The sequence below is a fragment of the Lacerta agilis genome, chromosome 13 (genome assembly GCF_009819535.1).
Source record: "Lacerta agilis isolate rLacAgi1 chromosome 13, rLacAgi1.pri, whole genome shotgun sequence".
Classification (NCBI taxonomy): Eukaryota; Metazoa; Chordata; class Lepidosauria; order Squamata; family Lacertidae; genus Lacerta; species Lacerta agilis.
Window position 1 is genome coordinate 36,421,012 of NC_046324.1, and position 20,566 is coordinate 36,441,577.

Here is a 20,566-nt window from a genome sequence, read left to right on the forward strand (position 1 = left end):
ATGCCTGCCATCAGATGCACCAATCTTCACTAGATGGGCTTCTGTATTATCTACCTATTCATGATGCTTAAAAATAAATAAATGTTCCTATTCAGGAAGAAATTGATTTTGTTATCTATAACAACAGCAGAAAGAAGATGAAAGCTACAAGTAGAAAAACTGTAAAATAGTAATAAAAAAGATTTTCCACAACAGTCTTGTAATAAGTTACATGAAACACTTTTAAAAGTCTCATTAGCTTAACATGAACCTGCACTGAAAATACATTCTTCTAGACATTCAGATGATTTGGCTGACAATTGTTGGTGCAGAACACGTTTGGATACAGAGCAAAGGAGGGCTGAAACCTCTGGAACGTTCATCTCAAATTCAGCCTCTTGGCATTCATTCTCTCTGTTCAGATGGGACAGATGTTGGAGGGTTAGTTTGTTTGCACAGTGGCCATATGCAGGATAGAGTTCCCTGACTGAACAGAGGAAAAACTAATGTGTTCCTTATGCTGGTTAGATTAAATGGATTTTAACAAAAGCTTTAATTGTTAAGTTAAATATCCAGAACTAAAACTTCTGGGTTAGCATATTAGCTTGCTCTTGATCTAAGGGAAGCAATATAAGGCCCACAGTCATGTCTGGCCCACACTGTCCAATGCACCATACACCATGATGTACAACAGACAAGCATATATGCTGCCTTGGTCTGCAGCTTTTATTTCTATTTTGACAGGGGATGGCTGTCTGAAATAGCATGCAGTCTAAAAGGCAAACAGTGTTAAGAACTTCTTAGAAAGAAGTATTTATGAAGGCTTCAATATTATTCACAGCGTTAGCTGTGGGCAAGCTGGTATTTCACGGAACTCGCCCCACTGATTCTTATTTTCAATCATAATCTCAAGCTTGGAGGGCCAACAATTGGCATACGAAAAACTGGAGTAACAATTCGGAAGACCCTTTGTGGATTAGCCATGCTCTACTCTCCATGCTTTAGCCTTTTCTTTTTATTCCACTCTATGGTGATTTTGATGGATGCCATTCAGGGAGGACTGACAGAGAGGGAGTGTGGTTATTCCTCGGGGGCAACTATATTATGCGTTATATAAAGTAATCACAAAAATACTCTTAAATGTTATTGCTTTTGCCATTTAAACTTAAATACATCAAAGTGTAATCCTTTGATTTACTTTGAATCTTGTTTGTATCCGCCAACTCCCCATCCACCCCCAAATCATGAAACAGTACCCATGGGCTGGAGATAAGAGGAATATCTGGATAGGGGAAGTCCTGTAGTTCAGTAATAGAGCTGTCTTGGACATCTTATGAGAGACCGCTGCCTGAAATCCTGGAGATCTGCTGCCAATCTACTGAGCTAGATGGATCAATGGTCTAACTCAGTATCCGACAGCTTCCTATTTTCCTATGACCAAACTGTATTCTGGAACCTAGGAAGCTATTTCTTCTTCCCATTCATTCAGCTTGCCCTCTTCCATACTAGCTTTGTCAAAAATTATATGAAAACCTCGATCGTGAAAGCAGAATATACATAAAAATAAATACATACATTTATTCTGAAGGCAGAATTAGGGCAAGTTTTATGGATAAACATACAAAATGGTAGGTCTTCTCTGATAGATTGTATCCTTATTGATGCCACACTGAATGGGAAGAGAAGCAGGGTACAGTCTCATAAAAGGCTTGAGAAAAATGCTGGCATAAAGCAGTAATCTCAAAGCTTCTTCGGACAGAGCACCAACACTGAACTACAATTTGAAACATTGGGACCCACTTTAAAAATAAAAAACCTAAAAAAACCCACACCATACATGTTACCAACTTCTTGTTTCTTTCTTTAGGATGACCAGATGCATCCTGTACCCTTTAGTACTTGTACAGAAGAGAGAACTTTGGAAGGCGTTGCATGTCACGCAGGTGTGTGCCTGCTAAAATTCTTTTATATACAACTATTTAAAGATACAGAAGGGACGCGGGTGGCACTGTGGTCTAAACCACTGAGCCTAGGGCTTGCCGATCAGAAGGTCGGCGGTTTGAATCCCCGCGACGGGGTGAGCTCCCGTTGTTCGGTCCCTGCTCCTTTTAACCTAGCAGTTCGAAAGCAAGTCAAAGTGCAAGTAGATAAATAGGTACTGCTCCGGTGGGAAGGTAAACGCCGTTTCCGTGCGCTGCTCTGGTTCGCCAGAAGTGGCTTAGTCATGCTGGCCACATGACCAGGAAGCTGTACACCGGCTCCCTCGGCCAGTAAAGCGAGATGAGCGCCGCAACCCCAGAGTCGTCCGCGACTGGACCTAATGGTCAGGGGTTCCTTTACCTTTTATTAAAAGATACAGGAGGCTTCAACTCTGGTCACCCATCTTCTTTAACAAACCAAACCAAAAATAAAGGGTGGAATTGTGGCAATGCCAATGCAGCGGTACACCTTAGGTCAGGGCATGACCAACAGTGTAGACTACACAAAATCCAAGCCAGAATCTTATTTTCATCCTATCTTCATAGTCTGCAAACCATACAGCAAGTTTCCCAATCATCACACTGAAGAGAAGTCACACTTCAGAGAGAGTTGAGTATTTCAGTCGTACCTCAAATACCCCAAACATAATAATGACCTTGGCAAGCACACAGTCACTCGTCAACACTCACCACACTGATGCTTACGATGGCTCCTAGCCCTGCATCATTTTTACTTCAGCCACCTGCGTGTGTCCTTGATAAAAGTGCATCCTTTTTTCTTTTTCTTCTTTTTAAAAAATCTAACAAAATACAACCTTAGGAAGCAGAGAGGAAGGAAAGAGTAAAGGAAGTGGTATTGCTCTGGCGGCTGCACAGGGATTCACACACAGTTCCAGAACTGTGCAGCCTCACACCTTACAGGAAACAATTGTTTGCTTTGGAAAAGCACTGTGGTGAAAATGGAAGTTTTGAGTAAAAGCTCATGAATTTTACTTTAGAGGCTTTTCTTTATAGAGACAGAATTCTGAATAGCTTCTATGTTCTTCAAGTAGACAAGCTTTGCCTTTTACACTTGTTAATAAGTGAAAAGCCCCTGCAAATTCTACTATCGTGTACAATCAGCTTTGCTCTGAAAAAAAAATGTTCAGGAAATTTAAAGAAGTTAGCCTCACACCACTCAAATAGTCTCCCATCAGCAAACATCCTTCTAATTCCCTCCCCCAAGCAGTTTTGCAATTAAATGAAACTTTGAAAAATTAAATGGGAGGAGGGCAGGAGTCATTGTCATATGTACGCAGAAACACATTTATATCCATAAAAGATATATACATACACCCCCCCAATACTAGCTGTTTCGATAAACATAAAAATATGAATGGTTGGGAGAAAGTAGACCAAGAAAGAAGTTTTTCTCCCTCTCTCAAAACGCACCCCCTACCCTGGTCAGGGTCATTCAGTGAAGATAAATGGTGAGAAATCAAGGCGAGGCAGTGGTTTGGGAACCTCAGCAAGAGAGGGCTGTTGTCTTGTGGGCTATCCATATGCATGTAGTTGGCCACTGTGGAAAACAGGTTATCAGATTAGGTGGGCCACTGGTCTGATCCAGCATGGCACTTCTTATATTTTTAATCCCATTTCGTATGTGTTTATTGAATAATCAAGCTACAGTGGAAGAAGGGCAAATCAATGTAGTCATGCAGGCAGACATTCAAAGAAGGAATCCCAGTTTTTCTCAAATTGCACCACTTTGCCACATTTCATAAAAAACAATATTCTCTCTGGCTGCAAGATACATAGCCAACATTTACTATTTTGTTTGTCAAAATCTCAAATATTCAAATATTCTCTAAAGCACACATATGTGTGTAAAATTTGAGCCTAATTTCTAAAGAAGATAATGCCCGTTCTTAAATGTTTTTTTCCATTATCTGAATGCAATAATATACCTGCATTAATTTATCAAGGCTCTCTCCTTCAGAGGTTTGATGGAAGATTCTAAAGTGCTTTTTAATGCTTTGCATAGGACTGGCTTCTTATGAAACACAACTGCAGATCATAGAACATACATCCACTACACCATATGAGAGAGAGACTGCAGAGAAATCGGGCCCCAGAATATTTGTCAACAAGTGAAGCAATACTGAAGACCAAACTTGAAGTGACTTTAATTGTGTAAATGCAATTAACATACCAGTTTTGTTTTTAAAATATTTCTGCTCGGCTCGTTGGTCCAAAAACATGCATTAACAAAATATCACAATTTAAAACAGCAAGAGCAGCACGTAAGAGTTAAAACCACTTCCACAGATAATTTTAAAACTTCAGATGTAAATACTGACTGATGTCAGTTAGTTCTTTTTTCAGTCTTAAATTCAGTTCTCAATATTGATTCAGTAATTTGCAATTTTAAAAAATCCTATACCCATATACCTTTGAGAAAACACCACTAAATTCAATAGGATTTAATTATGAGTAAATATGTATAGGATTGGACTCGTAAAATTAATTTTGCAAGCAGCTTTAAAGAGAAGTTCTTAGTTTAACTTGGTATTTCCATTTGCCTTTGAAGGTCAAACTTTCATTTCATTTTCCAGATGTTGGGCCTGTCCTCACTTTAAATTGGTTACACAGTTGACACTGAGAACAGAAATTGCGGGAGCTCCTAACCTCATGAGAAATCTTTTGTGTGAAAACAATTCTTAATTTGGGCTCACATACCCTCCAACATTTTCGTCACCCAAATCGGGCATCAGGAGGTGCTCTGGCAATCGTCAGCAGGGTCACACCAGAGCGCCTTCTGTTCAGGTGCTCTGATTCATGCCAGAGCACCAGACCAAAAATCAGGACATTCTGGGTTCCAAACAGAAGCCAGGATTAGCTTCTGTGATCCAGGATGTCCTGCTTAAGTACACCAACTAAGGCCTTCTGAACAGTGAGATTCGCTGGTGTGGTGAAAATGATCCTTCTCAACTTTGAGGTTGCGGCTAAAGTGCCAAACTGGGAATGTGTACACACTCCTGTTTACACCCAGTACACTCCCATCACTGGTTTGGGAAGTGGTGTACACACATTGTAAGCCACAATAATAATAATAATAATAATAATTATTATTATTATTATTTGTACCCCGCCCATCTGGCTGGATTTCCCCAGCCACTCTGGGCGGCTTCCAACAGAAACCAAATACAAAAATATCAAACATTAAAAACTTCCCTAAAAAGGGCTGCCTTCAGGTTTTTTCTGAATGTCAGGTAGTTGTTTATTTCCCTGACCTGTGATGGGAGGGCGTTCCACAGGGCGGGCGCCACTACCGAGAAGGCCCTCTGCCTGGTTCCCTGTAGTTTTGCTTCTCGCAGTGAGGGAACCGACAGAAGGCCCTCGGCGCTGGATCTCAGTGTCCGGGCTGAATGATGGGGGTGGAGACGCTCCTTCAGGTATACAGGACCGAGGCCGTTTAGGGCTTTAAAGGTCAGCACCAACACTTTGAATTGTGCTCGGAAACGTACTGGGAGCCAATGCAGATCTCTCAGGACCGGTGTTATGTGGTCTCGGCGGCCACTCCCAGTCACCAGTCTAGCTGCCGCATTTTGGATTAATTGCAGTTTCCGGGTCACCTTCAAAGGCAGCCCCACATAGAGCGCATTGCAGTAGTCCAAGCGGGAGATAACCAGAGCATGCACCACTTTGGTGAGACAGTCCGCGGGCAGGTAGGGTCTCAGCCTGCGTACCAGGTGGAGCTGGTAGACAGCTGCCCTGGATACAGAATTAACCTGCGCTTCCATGGACAGCTGTGAGTCCAAAATGACTCCCAGGCTGCGCACCTGGTCCTTCAGGGGCACAGTTACCCCATTCAGGACCAGGGAATCCTCCACACCTGCCCTCCTCCTGTCCCCCAAAAACAGTACTTCTGTCTTGTCAGGATTCAACCTCAATCTGTTAGCCGCCATCCATCCTCCAACCGCCTCCAGGCACTCACACAGGACCTTCACGGCCTTCACTGGTTCTGATTTGAAAGAGAGGTAGAGCTGGGTATCATCCGCATACTGATGAACACCCAGCCCAAACCCCCTGATGATCTCTCCCAGCGGCTTCATATAGATATTAAAAAGCATGGGGGAGAGGACAGAACCCTGAGGCACCCCACAAGTGAGAGCCCAGGGGTCTGAACACTCATCCCCCACCACCACTTTCTGAACACGGCCCAGGAGGAAGGAGCGGAACCACTGTATAACAGTGCCTCCAGCTCCCAACCCCTCTAGCCGGTCTAGAAGGATGTTATGGTCGATGGTGTCAAAGGCCGCTGAGAAATCCAGCAGAACTAGGAAACAGCTCTCACCTTTGTCCCTAGCCCGCCGGAGATCATCGACCAGCGCGACCAAGGCGGTTTCAGTCCCATGGTGAGGCCTGAATCCCGATTGGAAGGGATCCAAATGGTCCGCTTCTTCCAGGCGTGCCTAGAGTTGTTCAGCAACCACCCGCTCAATCACCTTGCCCAAGAATGGTAGATTTGAGACTGGGCGATAGTTGGCCATATTGGCCGGGTCTAAAGATGTTTTTTTAAGAAGCGGTTTAATGACCGCCTCTTTCAGCGGGGCTGGGAAGGCTCCCTCACAGAGGGAAGCATTCACCACCCCGCGCAGCCCATCGCCCAACCCCTCCCGGCTAGCTTTTATAAGCCAGGATGGGCAAGGATCAAGGAGACAGGTGGTTGGTTTCACTCGTCCAAGCAGCCTGTCCACATCCTCGGAGGTAACAGACTGAAATTGATCCCACGCAACTGGACTAGACAGGACTCTGGCACTCTCCCGCCCTGGCCCTGCTCCCACGGTGGAGTCTATCTCTTTCCGAATCTGAGCAATTTTATCTGCAAAAAACTTTGCAAACGCATTGCAGGAGATCTTGGGGTCCCTACCAGGCCCCGATGACGAAGGTGGCTCCGATAGATTCCGAACCACCTGAAAGAGTCTCCTGCTGCTATTTTCCGCAGATGCAATAGAGGCGGTGAAGAAAGTCTTCTTCGCCGTCGCTATCGCCACTTGGTAGGCTCGACGTTGAGCTCTAACCTGTGTTCGGTCGGATTCAGAATGGGTTTTCTGCCACCGGCGCTCTAGCCGTCTCAACGATTGTTTCATCGCCCTCAGCTCCGGGGAAAACCACGGGGCTGTCCGGGCTCCATGCAACCGGAGAGGGCGCTTCGGAGCCAAACAGTCAATAGCCCTGGTTAGCTCCACATTCCAGCGGGCCACCATCTCTATCCTGTAGTTTCTTATTAAATTAATCTACCCGTACTTTTCCGTCTATAAGACGCCCCCATGTATAAGACACCCCCTATTTTGGGGGACTCAGATTTAAGAAAATGGGGGGAGGTGGCCCTGTGTATAAGACACCTCCTAATTTTTGACATTATTTTTTAGGAAAAAACCCTAGTCTTATACACGGAAAAATACGGTACAGTATTTAATTTCTATACTGCCCTGCATCTGAGGATTACTGTGCGGCTTCATTATAAAAAATATGTTTTGATGTGTTTTCCCCCAAACCAGGGGGGGAAAGAATGACTTAAATATATTTTAAGCTAGTATTATGTACAGAGTCCGAGGTCAAGTGAGGTTTCCATTCCAAAGAGTTTGTATTGAGCAGAGCTAATCATTATATAGCTAGCCAAATAAGTAAGACCAGGCTTCTTCAACCTTGGCCTTCCAGATGTTTTGAGACTACAATTCCCAGCATCCCTGACCACTGGTCCTGCTAGCTAGGGATCATGGGAGTTGTAGGCCAAAAACATCTGGAGGGCCAAGGCTGAGGAAGCCCGAGTAAGACAATCCTGTGTTGCAAGCAGAAAAGGGATTCTGCTTGAGGCAAGGTTGCCAGGATGGACCTTCTGGCAACATGTATTTATTTCTATTCCACTTTTCTTCCAAGGAGCTCAAGGTGGCACATATGGTTCTCCCCCTCCCCATTTTACCCTTACAACAATCTGGTGAGGTAGGAGATTGTGGCTCAAGGTTGGACTGTATTGGGATTTGAACCCTGGCCCTCAAGTCCTCATCCAGCACACTGGCTCTCATTTTCAATCCTTATGTTATACCATGATATCATTTTATTATTTAACACAAGCACAACTCTGTAGGGACAACACTATAGAAACAAATGAAGATAAGCTTTGAAACTGAAGTTGGCTTTCTGCCAGAATGATTCAAACAGGAAGCTCATTATTCTGATCCAAAATGTAAGTTCACAGAGCAACATTCCCCTTCCTACTTTGCCTGCCCAACCACTGACACCATCCCCTGCAGGATTCTTCTTAACAAATCCATTATCTATTTCCTTTCCCAGTAGAAAGGCAACCTCCACCCCCACTTAATGCTGACTCGTTTTCGCCAATTAACTCTTTTGGAGAAACCAAAACACAAAACAAATAACGGACAATTTTTACTGAACAGTGGGACAAAAACTTAGGTTTTGTACACAATAAATATGCATAAATTGTATAAATAAATAAAATTAATTGGCCACTGTAGGATTTTTTATAAGTGATTCTGTATTCTTCAAACTTCCCTCCAGCAGACATTTTAGCCTGCTGGGAGTCTTTAGAATAGGTGTTTCAAAAACTTGACTTTTCCCAAGAATGGAAGAACAGGTGGTCAGATGCAAAATTGCCAGCTGGATTATTCTTAGGACAGCAGCCATTCAAAAGAAGATGTTGTTTTAGGTGTCTCCCCCTCTAGGTTCTCCCAGCTGCTCCATTATGCTCAGCAGGAGAAGGATCACATGTAAGCCCAGACCACAGGCACCAACTTATGAGGAAGTCTGAGGGGGCAACTGACATTGTGCATGACATCACGTCAGGCAGAGCTAAACGTAGCAGCAACGCAGCTTCAATGGCCGACAGCTCCTCCTGCTGCTGCTGCCACCACCGGCAGGGGACTGCTTCCCACCCCCTTCCTCTCCATGGCAGGAGGAGGAGGACCTGGCCACTGAATCCGTGCCACGTTTGGCTCCGTGCTTTGCCTACCCTGCCCCCTGAAGTTTTGGGCAGGTGGGAGTTGCCGCTGTTGGCCCAGACACAGGTCAAGTCCATAATGCTGATTCAGAAGTGACATCATCAAAGTTTCAGATATAAATTAATTCCTAGAATTCCAGCCTGGAAACTAGATTATGAAAAAAGGCGGATTATGGCTACTGCTGGCCTCCATTAATTTATCTAATCTCCTTTTAAAATCATCAAAACTGTTGACTACGATGTCCTATGGAAGTGCATTCCATAAGTTATCATAGCTAATATTTAAACGGGATCTCTGTGTTCAGAGTCACACACTCGCTCTGAATAAGGGGGACTGAGGAGAAATGAGGTAGCTATCACTTTTGTGCTCTCCATTTGAGCTTCTAGAACCCAATGGATGGCAGCTGTGGGATGGGGAACCTGTGATCCTTGAGTTTTTGTTGCTGTCCCATCAGTCACAGTCAGCAGCTCTACCTGTTTCTTAACCTCAGTGTTTGTCTAGAACAGTTTTGGCATACCAAACTGAACCTATATGCATCACTTTAAAATATTCTGGTGACATAAGTAACTTTTAGAGCTTCCCCACCTGCCTGGGACTTGCCATGAAATCTGAAGAGAAGAAAAGGGTGGTGTGTCATTCATTCATTGCTGTTCAGAGTTAGAGTTCAAGCAAAGGTCCTGTGAAGGGAAACAGCCTTGCTAACACAAGTGGTTTTATTTTGAGCAACACAAGGAAGTTTAGTAGCTTTCTGTGATGAATAATTAGTCCCTTACATAAAAGATGGAGAACTTTGAGTGTGCTGGCTTACGTTAGGCCAAACTTTAGTGGCTTATATAACAAGGGTGGGAGTGGGCTAGGATTAAAGTGATGGGGGGGAACAGAAATAGAACACAGGATTTCCATTATAGATGGACAATTCTGTCATTTTCCGTTCCATGACAGTTTTCACACTTACATATGCGTCTCACACAAACACATAGGAAAGTAATGCACAAACTACAGTCACTTTTATATGGTATACAAAGAAACTAATAAAAACAATCATTTCTGCCACTGTTTTCCTCTGCTGATAAAACCTGAGATACGTGCTTAACCAAACTCCTGGCGACTGGTGGAAATGGACCCCTCACTTGATCTGTCCACTTGGAGTTGGAACTCTTTTTACAGAATTGTATCTGAGCACTGATGGTCCCTTCATCACATACCTCTGGGCATAAATCAAAGAAACTCAGTGGGACTTATTTCTGAGTGGACATATGTAGGACTGTACTGCAAGTGCCCTACAATGACATCCCCACAGGGAGGAGTATGTGAAAATGTGAGAAAGGGCTATAGCTCTGAGGCAGAGCATCCATTTCACATGCAGAAGGTCACACACTCATTCCCCAATGATACTGAGCTAGATGGATTGGATTAGTGGTCTGACTCTGTGTAACACAACTTCTTGTGTTCATATCTTTCCATTTTTAAAGTGCACAGGACAGCACACAAAAATTGTTGTTTCTGCAAGAGCATTTCCAGGAAAAGCTAGTCTGAGGGAGCAAAAGGCACTGTAAAGGACATTAGATCCAAAGGATTTAACCCATACGTACTATATAGAAACTTAACTGTGAATGAAAGCTGGAGGTAGGTGGGTGGGAACCTGTTACTCCTCAGAACCACCCCTTTATTTCTTGCTGGCCTTTGCAGACATTAATCCCAAGCCAGTACCAAACAAAACCAGAAAGGCTTAAATGATTTTTATAAGGCTCTATAAAAATATAACACAATGGATTTTTTGGAACTTTCGTGAAAGGATAATTTGTACTGGACCGCACTGAAACTCAGCAAGTTTGCACATGGAAATCTAGTTCCAGTCATTCCGCCCCTGCCCCGCCCCCAATCCTAGCTGTCATATTCAAACCCAACTCAATTTACAGGTGGACTAATCTGAGAAGTGAATGAAGGGTAGGGATAAGCTACCACCCCATTCTCCAAAGTCAAGTGCCACCAAGTCCTAATAATATAATCGCCACATCCTCTAATCAGTTTTCTTGCCTCCAGGGGAGAAGCAGCTAGTATCTTCAGGGTGCTGAATTTGACTGAAGGGCTTCTAGTTGCTGACCCATTCAGAAGACTTACTATAGAAGAAAACTGACCATCAAGTTCCCTTGTAGCCATTTTTTAGGATGCAGTCACATACAATGGTCATATTGTAAGAGATGTGCAAGCAATGCCAGTAATTCACAGAAAGCAGAGAGAGATTGCCTTCTTCATGTCTGACCTGTCCTTGCCCACAAACCTAACGGAAGTGGTATCTGCAGATCTTTATGTCTGTTTACGGGTCTTTGTTTATTCTAGTCTCCCTTTGCTAAAGGGCCCTTTTGTCTATGTGAATTCCTTCTGTTATGGTGGTGGTTAAGGAAGTGTTTATGGGAGTAGGGGAAGCTGATTTTTTTTCCTATTATGTGAGACACATTTGCCTCTTTGTATATTGTTCTTGTCAGGCTAATTAGATCTATAAATTACTTCCATCAAAAGTTAATAAGTAGACCTGCAAGGGTGGAGGAGGGAAAGAGAAACTAGAATGCTGCAGTGAGGTTCATCAAGAAATAGGGCACTGCCTTAAAGGGAAGGAGGTTTTGTGATTACATACACAACATCTTGGGGTCAGATGTTCTGGGTTCTACTGCTTGACCCCATGACAGATTTCCTGCATGGCTAGACAAGTCTCCTCACCTCAGCTTCCTCATCTCTGAAGCTATGAATAACCGGATATTTAGGATACATATGAAGCGGGAAGCAGCAGTGGGATTCTTTGTGTTCATAAAGATCTTCAAGAGCAGTGGGATAATGTGCTTCAGAAAGGCAAAATAGGTTGCGCTTTAAGATTAGATGTTTTCCTACCATTTCACAGGAGATCCCTAGATAAACGAATTTCCCAGAGGAAAAATTATTTTCCTTCTTCACAATATCTGTGTTTATATAACTCTTCATTGAAAGCATGTGAATCCTTGTTCATGGCCTCTTGAACTAGTACCACATAGAGCCAATTCCATATGGAAAGCCACTGGTGTGAGTGGCTCTTTCTGTGGCTCGGGCGATTTTTAACTCTGTCAGAACAATTCCCTTGAGAGGATCTGCTGCACTGACATTGTTTAAATTCATGTGCAACATGAAACACCAAGGCAGCCTGCACAATCAATCTACTAAGTAGAGATGGGTCCACAAATCAAAGGAGGCAACTCATATAGGTGACTGCTTGTATTAATTGGAGCCAGTACTGTACGCGGGTGGCGCTGTGGTCTAAACCACAGAGCCTAGGGCTTGCTGATCAGAAGGTTGGTGGTTCGAATCCCTGCGGTGGGGTGAGCTCCTGTTGCTCAGTCCCTGCTCCTGCCAACCTAGCAGTTCAAAAGCACGTCGAACCTAGCAGTTCGAAAGTGCAAGTAGATAAATAGGTACCGCTCCGGTGGGAAGGTAAACGGCATTTTCATGTGTTGCTCTGGTTCGTCAGAAGTGGCTTAGTCATGCTGGCCACATGACCCAGAAGCTGCATGCCGGCTCCCTCAGCCAGTAAAGCGAGATGAACGCCGCAACCCCAGGATCGTCCACGACTGGACCTGACGGTCAGGGGTCCCTTTACCTTTACCGTCCATTGGTTTTAAAAACCTGCATAGCTGAGCTTAGAGTTTGAGGACCTTTCTACACATGATTGTTTGCCAATATGTATGGCACATCCTAGATATGTGAGTTTTCAATAGGGGAACATCAGATTTTCTGAGTAGCCAAGGCACAGTATTTAGTATGAGTGGGGAAATGCCAGGCTTTGGAGTGCAAAGAAAATTCCGCTGACCTTGCTGCTGATTTCTTATGGCAGTTTTGTACATTTTATTGGTACTTTAAGTGGGGTTCTTGTTATTATTGCCTTTTTTGTATTGCTATGATGTGGCAACTACTATGTACGGTATTCCCGCTGGAAGGAATGGCAAGGTATAAAATAGAAATAAATAAATTAGAGTAATAGCTCATTTGGTTAGAGTGTGGTGCTGATAATGCAAAGCTTTCAGGTTTGATCCCCATATGGGACAGCTGCATATTCCTGCATTGCAGGGGGCTGGGCAAGGTGATTCTCAGGGTCCCTTCCAATCCTACAATTCTATGATAAAGGCCACAACTGGTGCAAGCTGAGTAACATAGGCAAAACTCAGAACACAGCTTTTAAATTTAAAAACAAGGTTTAAGCACTGAAATAATTTGAAAAACAGTGACCAGTATCTGCTAAAGGCTCAGAGGAAGCGAAACTGGTTGAATGGGTTTCCTTTGTGCATCTAGAAATGCATAGAGTCAAACTGGTTTCCAGTCTCCTTTTCCTACCCATTTATGTAACCTTGTGTCAGGGAACTGTCCCCGATGCAGCGCAAGGTGATGGAAGGGCTCTCTGGATGCTACAGGAAGCCCCAGTCCCAACTTGCCAGCAGCTCCTCCTCTGGTAGCAAAAAGAGCAGCGAGACGTCCAGCGAGGAGGGGCAGAGTTCACAGGGGAAAGGGAGTAGAGGCTCTGGGGATGCAAGAGAGACCCTACACTCCCCCAGTCCCGAGGGCGATACAGGGGAAATGCAATTTCCGTCGCCCCAAAGACATTGTGGGGTGAAAAGAAAGGATGGAAGGTGGGGTTTTCGTATACCGAAACTCTTTTGTTGGGGTCAGAACTGGAAGGGGCCATTCCTGGATTCTGACATCGCTTGATACAGACATGAACTTTTATGCTCTGCACTGTACAAAGTTTGCACAATAAAATCATTAAAGGAAACAGCGGAGTCCTGGCTGTTTACTCATGAGCAACTAACCGTGAACCTTACACCTTGGTTCCAAAGTTTTACGTGTCCCTTGGCCTCCTAGAATTAAACAGAAAATTTACATTGAGTGGTATTCAATGCCAAGTTTTACTCAGAGTACACTCATCAAAATTAATGGGCCTAACTTATTCATGCTCACTAATTTCAATGGGTCTACTTTTGATTAAAACATGAGTGATATTTAACTACTCTAGTGCCAAAATCTGGAGATGTATGTGTGTGCATGCACACTTTTGCACACATGAACCACTATCAGATGCGCAGTACTGGGCAAGATACAAAGTTATTTTGCAAGAAGTGATTTTTCTAGAATGTCAGTTTCTAGATACATTACTCACATCTGGCATTCTATTCTGTACCTTTCTTTCAGGTTTCGTTCTGGTCATTGGGTTGGTGACCTTCTATCGTATTGGACCCTATACCAGCCTGTCCTGGTCTTGCTACCTGAACATTGGGGCTTGTCTTCTGGCCACACTGGCTGCTGCCATTCTCATATGGAACATCCTTCACCGACGGGAGGACTGCATGGCACCCAGAGTCATCGTTATCAGTCGTACCCTGACTGCTCGCTTCCGACGTGGGCTGGAGAATGACTATGTTGAGTCACCATGCTGAGAAGTTGTGGGTAAAAGGGGCAGACTCTTCAGAGAAGACGACACACAAAATGGACTGCTTTCTATAAAATATGCCATGTAATTTAAACATTGAAGGAAATCACTAAGTTCACTTTTCAATTAAAGAAGCCCAACATTATTACTTGGATGGGCTACATCTATATACATGTGTACATTATACACCATCTCTCCTCTCTGATGTACAGTGTAAAATATTAACAGCTCAACCATCCTGATGGAACTTCAGTCAAAAGTCAGGGATATTAAGGGTGGTCACTTATGTACCCAAACCCAGGAAATGCATTGCAAAAAAAGAGGACAAAACGGGACAGAGATTTACCGGTAAATAAATGTGCGCCTGCTGATTTAAATGTACTGTTGCAAATTTATAAACAATTACTATAATTAAATAGAACCACAATATATTCCACCATGGTGGGGAACAACATGGTAACCTGTGTGTCTGCGCAATCTGCTGTCCAGGTGCTAACTGTTGATGGACAGCAACTTATAAAGCCCTCCCTGTCCTCTTTCCTTATGGTTCTTTAACCAGGCATGAAGTAGGATGTCCTTCAAATGGAGGATGCCTTTAAGCAGAAGACTATCATCTGAGAAGTAGGGCACATGGCCATTCTAGGCAGATTTGAAATGTGGCAGATCTACCCAAGATGAGTTTTGTAGGACTATTGAAAGGAGGAAAGATAACCCAATATTCCAAGCTTGAAACTTGGTTCAGAGAAAGTTATCCCGCACTGAAAAACTTAGCTACGGAAAGTATCCCTTTTTGGATCCAATAACATAAAGCACATGAAAAAGGAAAGGAAAACTTGTTCCATGTCACATTTTCATCAACATCATACAATTAATAATGCTTGTGTAACACATACATTATATTAAAGAGTCAACCATCCATAATTTTAAGTGCATCCAATCTGGTAGGAACAATTATTTATATTTCAAAATTTACAAACCAAAAAGCTACTGACATAATACTAGAATTTATAAAGAATGACAGCATTTTTTTAAGTAATGAAAGTTTAAGGTTTCAAGCTTGTCTTCTTTAAAGCAAATGTTTCGGAAAGCTTCGCATTCCATTAAACCGGTGAAAAAGAAGTACACCCAAAAAACCCAACACCCTGTAATGGGATCCATTTATATAGTTACCAGTATGTTAATAACCACAGTTCTTCTTTTCATCACCCTAAACAGTTACCCAGTTCAAATTTTACTACTGGGCGTTTTCATATTTGGTGCTGATTTGAACGATTCACTACTGGGTATGTTAGATGCCATGTCAAAAATTGAGATCAGAGGCAGATTTTAAGACAGTGCAACCAGTTCTGCCATACTGGACACCAAGCCTAGGGGATGCTGCAGGGCATCACAGCTATGGTGTAGTGAATTAAGAAATGAAAGCAAGAGGCAGGGGGGTGCTGAATTTTGGCCTAGCACAGGGCGCCACTGAAAATTTGAAAGACCAAAGTCCACCCCAGTTGAGAAACAAACTACAGACGCTATCAGGAGGCGCAGGAGTAGGGTAGAGTTTGAGTTGAATTTACTAGAGATAAAAGTAACTCCTCATTTATGTAATGGGAGTGAAAAAATATTGTCTTCCAACAAGCCTCATAATTCTGTTTGGCATAGCACTGAAATTATTGTAAAACGGCCAGGTCCAGAACACATGGAAGAAAGAGGTGGGAAAAGCAGGAAGTGACATGTGTCACATAAAACTGAAGATGCTACAGTTTTGCTATAGGCATAGCCACTGAGACAGAGAGGTCAGGATGACAGAGCTGTGAACTTATATATTTACTGTCTCTTTCTCAGAGACTTGTGTAGTATATATCTTTAAATCTGTGCTTTGGAGTCACCAACTTATCTTCTCCACTCCACTCCACTCCCCACCCCAATTTCATTTTCTTCACAAAGAAAATAATCAAGCTGGCTCTTGAATTTCATTACAATGTAATTTGGATGCCAAATAAGGGAGAAAGCCAAGTTTGTCACTTAAGCCTCAGCACTGCAGGACAAACGTGGACAAATTAGTGCCCATAGCACACACAGAATTATTGAGGAACTATATTTATCAAGTCAACAAATAAAGACTAGAATACTGAGATGATTAACTTTCGTTTCAATAGATAGTGGAGAAACAGCAAAACGAAGAGACAAATTCATTGCTTTTTCAGAACAATCATAGGTGTAAGCTCACATGTCTGTAGGCTTAATCAACTGTATGTTTAGCAAGTGGAAAACCTGTATCAGAGTACGAATATTAAAAAGTAAGTGCAGAATATACACTAACCATTCTTGGGTGTCTCCAGTACTATGAAACTTCATACATAAAATTATTCAAGACAATTAAAGTTATAGTTCTGTGGACACTTATCTGAACATACTGGGTCTTGCTGTTGAACAGGACTGTACTGTACCTATACTGTTGTATAGGATTGTACTTATAAATAATGCAAGTTGGAACCATGAAATGAAAATTGTGTGGGCAGGCATCTATGTGTTGAAACAAATTGTCCTTTCCTGCGCTTAATTTCCCACCCCACTCCATGGCCAGCCTCCAGAATTTAACACAGACTTGTAAGGCCATCTTCCTAAGACTGCACTGAATGATCACAAAATAGAAAATTCTTTCCAGTAGCACCTTAGAGACCAACTGAGTTTGTTCTTGGTATGAGCTTTCGTGTGCATGTAATGTGATCACATAATCAAAAACTGGATTTTATTTTAAAATTTGCCTGGCTTGCTTTCTGGAAAAGCTCTGTATGCTAAAAATTAAATGTGCTCTAATTAACTACCTTTAATAAAATAAAATAAAATATTGGAATATTTAAGACATGTTATTTCTGCTAATATTGCAATAGCCATACTATAATAATGTGAAATTAAAAACAAATGGTGGCTCTGTGGCCAGTTCTACTGTTATATTTTTGGGTAATTGTGTTTGTTGTAGAGGTATAAATAAAGTAGCCAATGTGGTTGCCTTCAAGGGGAAAAAATTCCAAGAATTGTCCAAGAGGGTTTATGTTCTACTATAGGAGCAGACAAAGCATTTCAATGACATATCTCAAACTACTTTTGAAACTTCAGAGTTTGAAAAAAAGGATAATAGTTGGGGGCTGCATTACAAGAAATATAAGCCCAAAAGTTCCATGGGCATCTGGATTTACTTACACACCTCTTTGGATCTTAGCGAGCACATACACAAATCTTGTAGAAACCAAATCAAGTTAGTGTGCCTACTTTTTGATGAGCTTGATGGATTTGAAGGCCTCGTCCATATCCCCAATGGTGAGATAGAAGCTGAAGTTAAGCATAGCATCACATGTGGCCTTGTCACACTCTTCCAACCCAATGAAATCTCGCAATGGCCTTCTTGCTACCATTTGATAGAGTGTTACCCCACTAGGCTCTGCCTCATCTTTATCAGCTTCAGGCTGAAAGGAAAGCACAAGTCATATGATGAGCAGAATATCATTAGTTTTTCCCATGAAAAGAAATTCCTATATAATTTTAAAGCCTATGAAAGCAGCTAGATTCTTATCCAAAACAGTCCTTAGATTTTGAAGACAGTGAAAGCCTCATATTAGCAATATACTTATTATTTTTTACTAATCCAAAAGTATTTAAAAGGAGTGCCACATGACAAAAGGGATAAACAAATCCAAAATATTTTCACAATATTAAAGGTGTACATATAGCAACTTGCAAACCCAACCACTTCTACTTTCTGAAGCTTTCACCCTTTGGGAAAAATCAAGAGTTGAGCTATTTGGAGCAATCTCTGGGACAAGTGACTATCGTACAACAGCAATGTGGAAGCTTTTTAAATGGTCTCCAACACAGTGACTTTGTAATATGAGAATTCTCCCACTTCCATTCGTCTTTACGGCTCACAAGATGATGTAAACTGTACACTGTTTTAGAGGCCTTCGGCAGAAAAATGGCTTGTACGTATAAACAAATAATGCAGCTTATGCACTGCCAAATATAAATAGTTACAAATGAACTGCAGGAGTTAATAGAAGACACAACACAACACAACACAACACAACACATATAGGGAAATCCTATAGTGACTCCAAATGCAACAAAGTACCGGGTAATTGAGAATTCCAGTGGTGCACACCTTGATTTCACCAATAAGTATTCTTCTCTTTTCATCGGCTGCTATTAGTTAATGTGTTTACATGGGTGAATCAGGGTATGCATCAACTAGTATCAACAAAAAGGCCAAGCCAGATTAAATGTCACATAAAAGATATCACAGCATCAGATTTGTGGGGGGAAACAGTGAATCTTGAGTTTACTGGGCCATTTTGAGTTGCAATTAAGGGAAGGCACTCGCACATAGACTTGAAGTATTGCATTTTCTCTCATGCCGCCCACCTCACTGACATCAAACCTACTTTTCTAAGCCTTCTAGGACCTTGTGCATAATCTTTAAGTGACAGGAACTGAAACAATGAAATCCGGGTCGAGGAGGCAAATTCATTTAATAAAGGCCAGCGAATGATACTTACGTAAGGTTTATAGACACAGCCTCTCCAAAACAACAACTATTGGCCAGCAGAAATGAAAAAGAAACAGAATGATAGGAGCAGCCTTAAAAAAAAAAGTATGTAGACAGAGTGAAGAATAATACAGACAAAGCAGAAATAGTGACAGAAAATGCAATGAAACAGACAAGCTGCCCCTGTTACACTGAGAGTATATAAACCTCAGGCATGGCAAATATCTAAACTGCAGCTATTGAGGTCTTTCTTCTGTAATCTAGATGTGCCGTTTCATCCCAGTTATGTATAAGGGATAGGTTATCACAGATATTATTGCTGAAACGGGATTTAATTTTTCTCCATTTCCAAAATGCCAATGCTCTGGCTCTTGCTCTCAATTGTAATGAAGATGGCGATCAACTGCATATCCAGTATGAGTGGTGCTCTGTGCGTCACTCAAAAAGAATGGCAGCATGGCACTGCTCAGTGTCACATCATCATTACTTTGTCACCGTGCTTCACTAAGACTTCCAGTTCAGTGTTAAAAAGGCAAACCAAGAAGATGGGAAGCATGTTGGGTGGACTATGAACAGATTATACCATATGGAATTGGGCTGATCATGCTGCTTTTTTCTGCTACTTCCAGAGTGTCATTCTATGCACATTTGAAAAGCCCCAAATGATAGATCAGTGCAAACAAATCAAATCACTTGTAATTTCTAGTGATTTCTTATTTGCGTTGCAACTTAATTACCTCTGCTGCTGTTGGATGGAAGCTCCTGAGGATTTCATCAGCCCCCCATCTACCTACTCTAAGGTCCAGGGAGTGTACATTTATATTGTTGTTCTTCCTGGAGCCTTTATCAGTCACCCCTGAAACCAGGGAGTGGCTGGAAATTCAGACTATCCAACTGTCCAGATGATGAAATGTCCCACTCCTTGCGGCGGGGGGGGGGGGGTAACATCCGGTGCTACCTGGCAGTAGTTGGCAGGTAGCACATTTTGAAGTGGGAGAAGGTATCATCTTCCATGGTCAACATAAAACCATAAAGGAGAAGTAGTTGGAACAGCCATGATAGAAACATCAAGGACACCACAGTTAAATTACTGTACTGTCCCTCCACAGCCTTCATTAGTTACCACTGTCTTAACAAAAACCCAGGACTTCGTGTTTTATGTAACTTTGAACTGGAGGCTGAATTTGCTTGTTTTCCTATTCTCTTCCTATCTCTTTATACTTTTGTATCATGTGTACAAAACTGTAAGTCTGCAAGTGTATTAGATTACAAGTCTGCTGTAATATTTGTACAGCACCTAGGAAGACATTAGGTGCTTTATAAATAATAACAGGCAAGTCTCAGTTTACCTTAACCTGGTCCAGAGAACAAAATGTTTCCTGCATGGAGATAAGGGGGAAGCCTTCAAGGATCAACTCTTTATAAACTCTTTGACCACTTACCTTTTTGGCAAAATAATAATGCGGCACCTCCATGCCCAAAAGAGACCGGTAGGCTGATGGCAATGGAAAGCGATCATGGAGCAAAAGCCCATGCTCTTCAGTACTGAAGAAGGATACGATCAAAACATCCACCTGGAAGGGGAAATTGAACACTATTTGGATTTTATGGAGCAATATCCTTTTTA

The 20,566-nt window shown here is 42.3% G+C and overlaps 2 protein-coding genes across 2 annotated transcripts in view; one reads left to right on the forward strand and one right to left on the reverse strand.

The window, feature by feature from the left end:
- Nucleotides 1–14,553, forward strand: part of TMEM204 (transmembrane protein 204) — a 30,722-nt gene extending 16,169 nt beyond the window's left edge. The window contains exon 3 of the mRNA XM_033166551.1: nucleotides 14,171–14,553. Within this exon, the coding sequence (XP_033022442.1) occupies nucleotides 14,171–14,415 (245 nt within the window). The 3' untranslated portion in view covers nucleotides 14,416–14,553. The remainder of the gene's footprint in view (nucleotides 1–14,170) is intronic.
- Nucleotides 1–20,566, reverse strand: part of IFT140 (intraflagellar transport 140) — an 86,578-nt gene that overhangs the window by 34,501 nt on the left and 31,511 nt on the right. The window contains exons 17-18 of the mRNA XM_033166550.1: nucleotides 20,382–20,513; nucleotides 17,670–17,863 (exon numbers count right to left, since the gene is read on the reverse strand). Coding sequence (XP_033022441.1) covers nucleotides 17,670–17,863; nucleotides 20,382–20,513 — 326 coding nt within the window. The remainder of the gene's footprint in view (nucleotides 1–17,669; nucleotides 17,864–20,381; nucleotides 20,514–20,566) is intronic.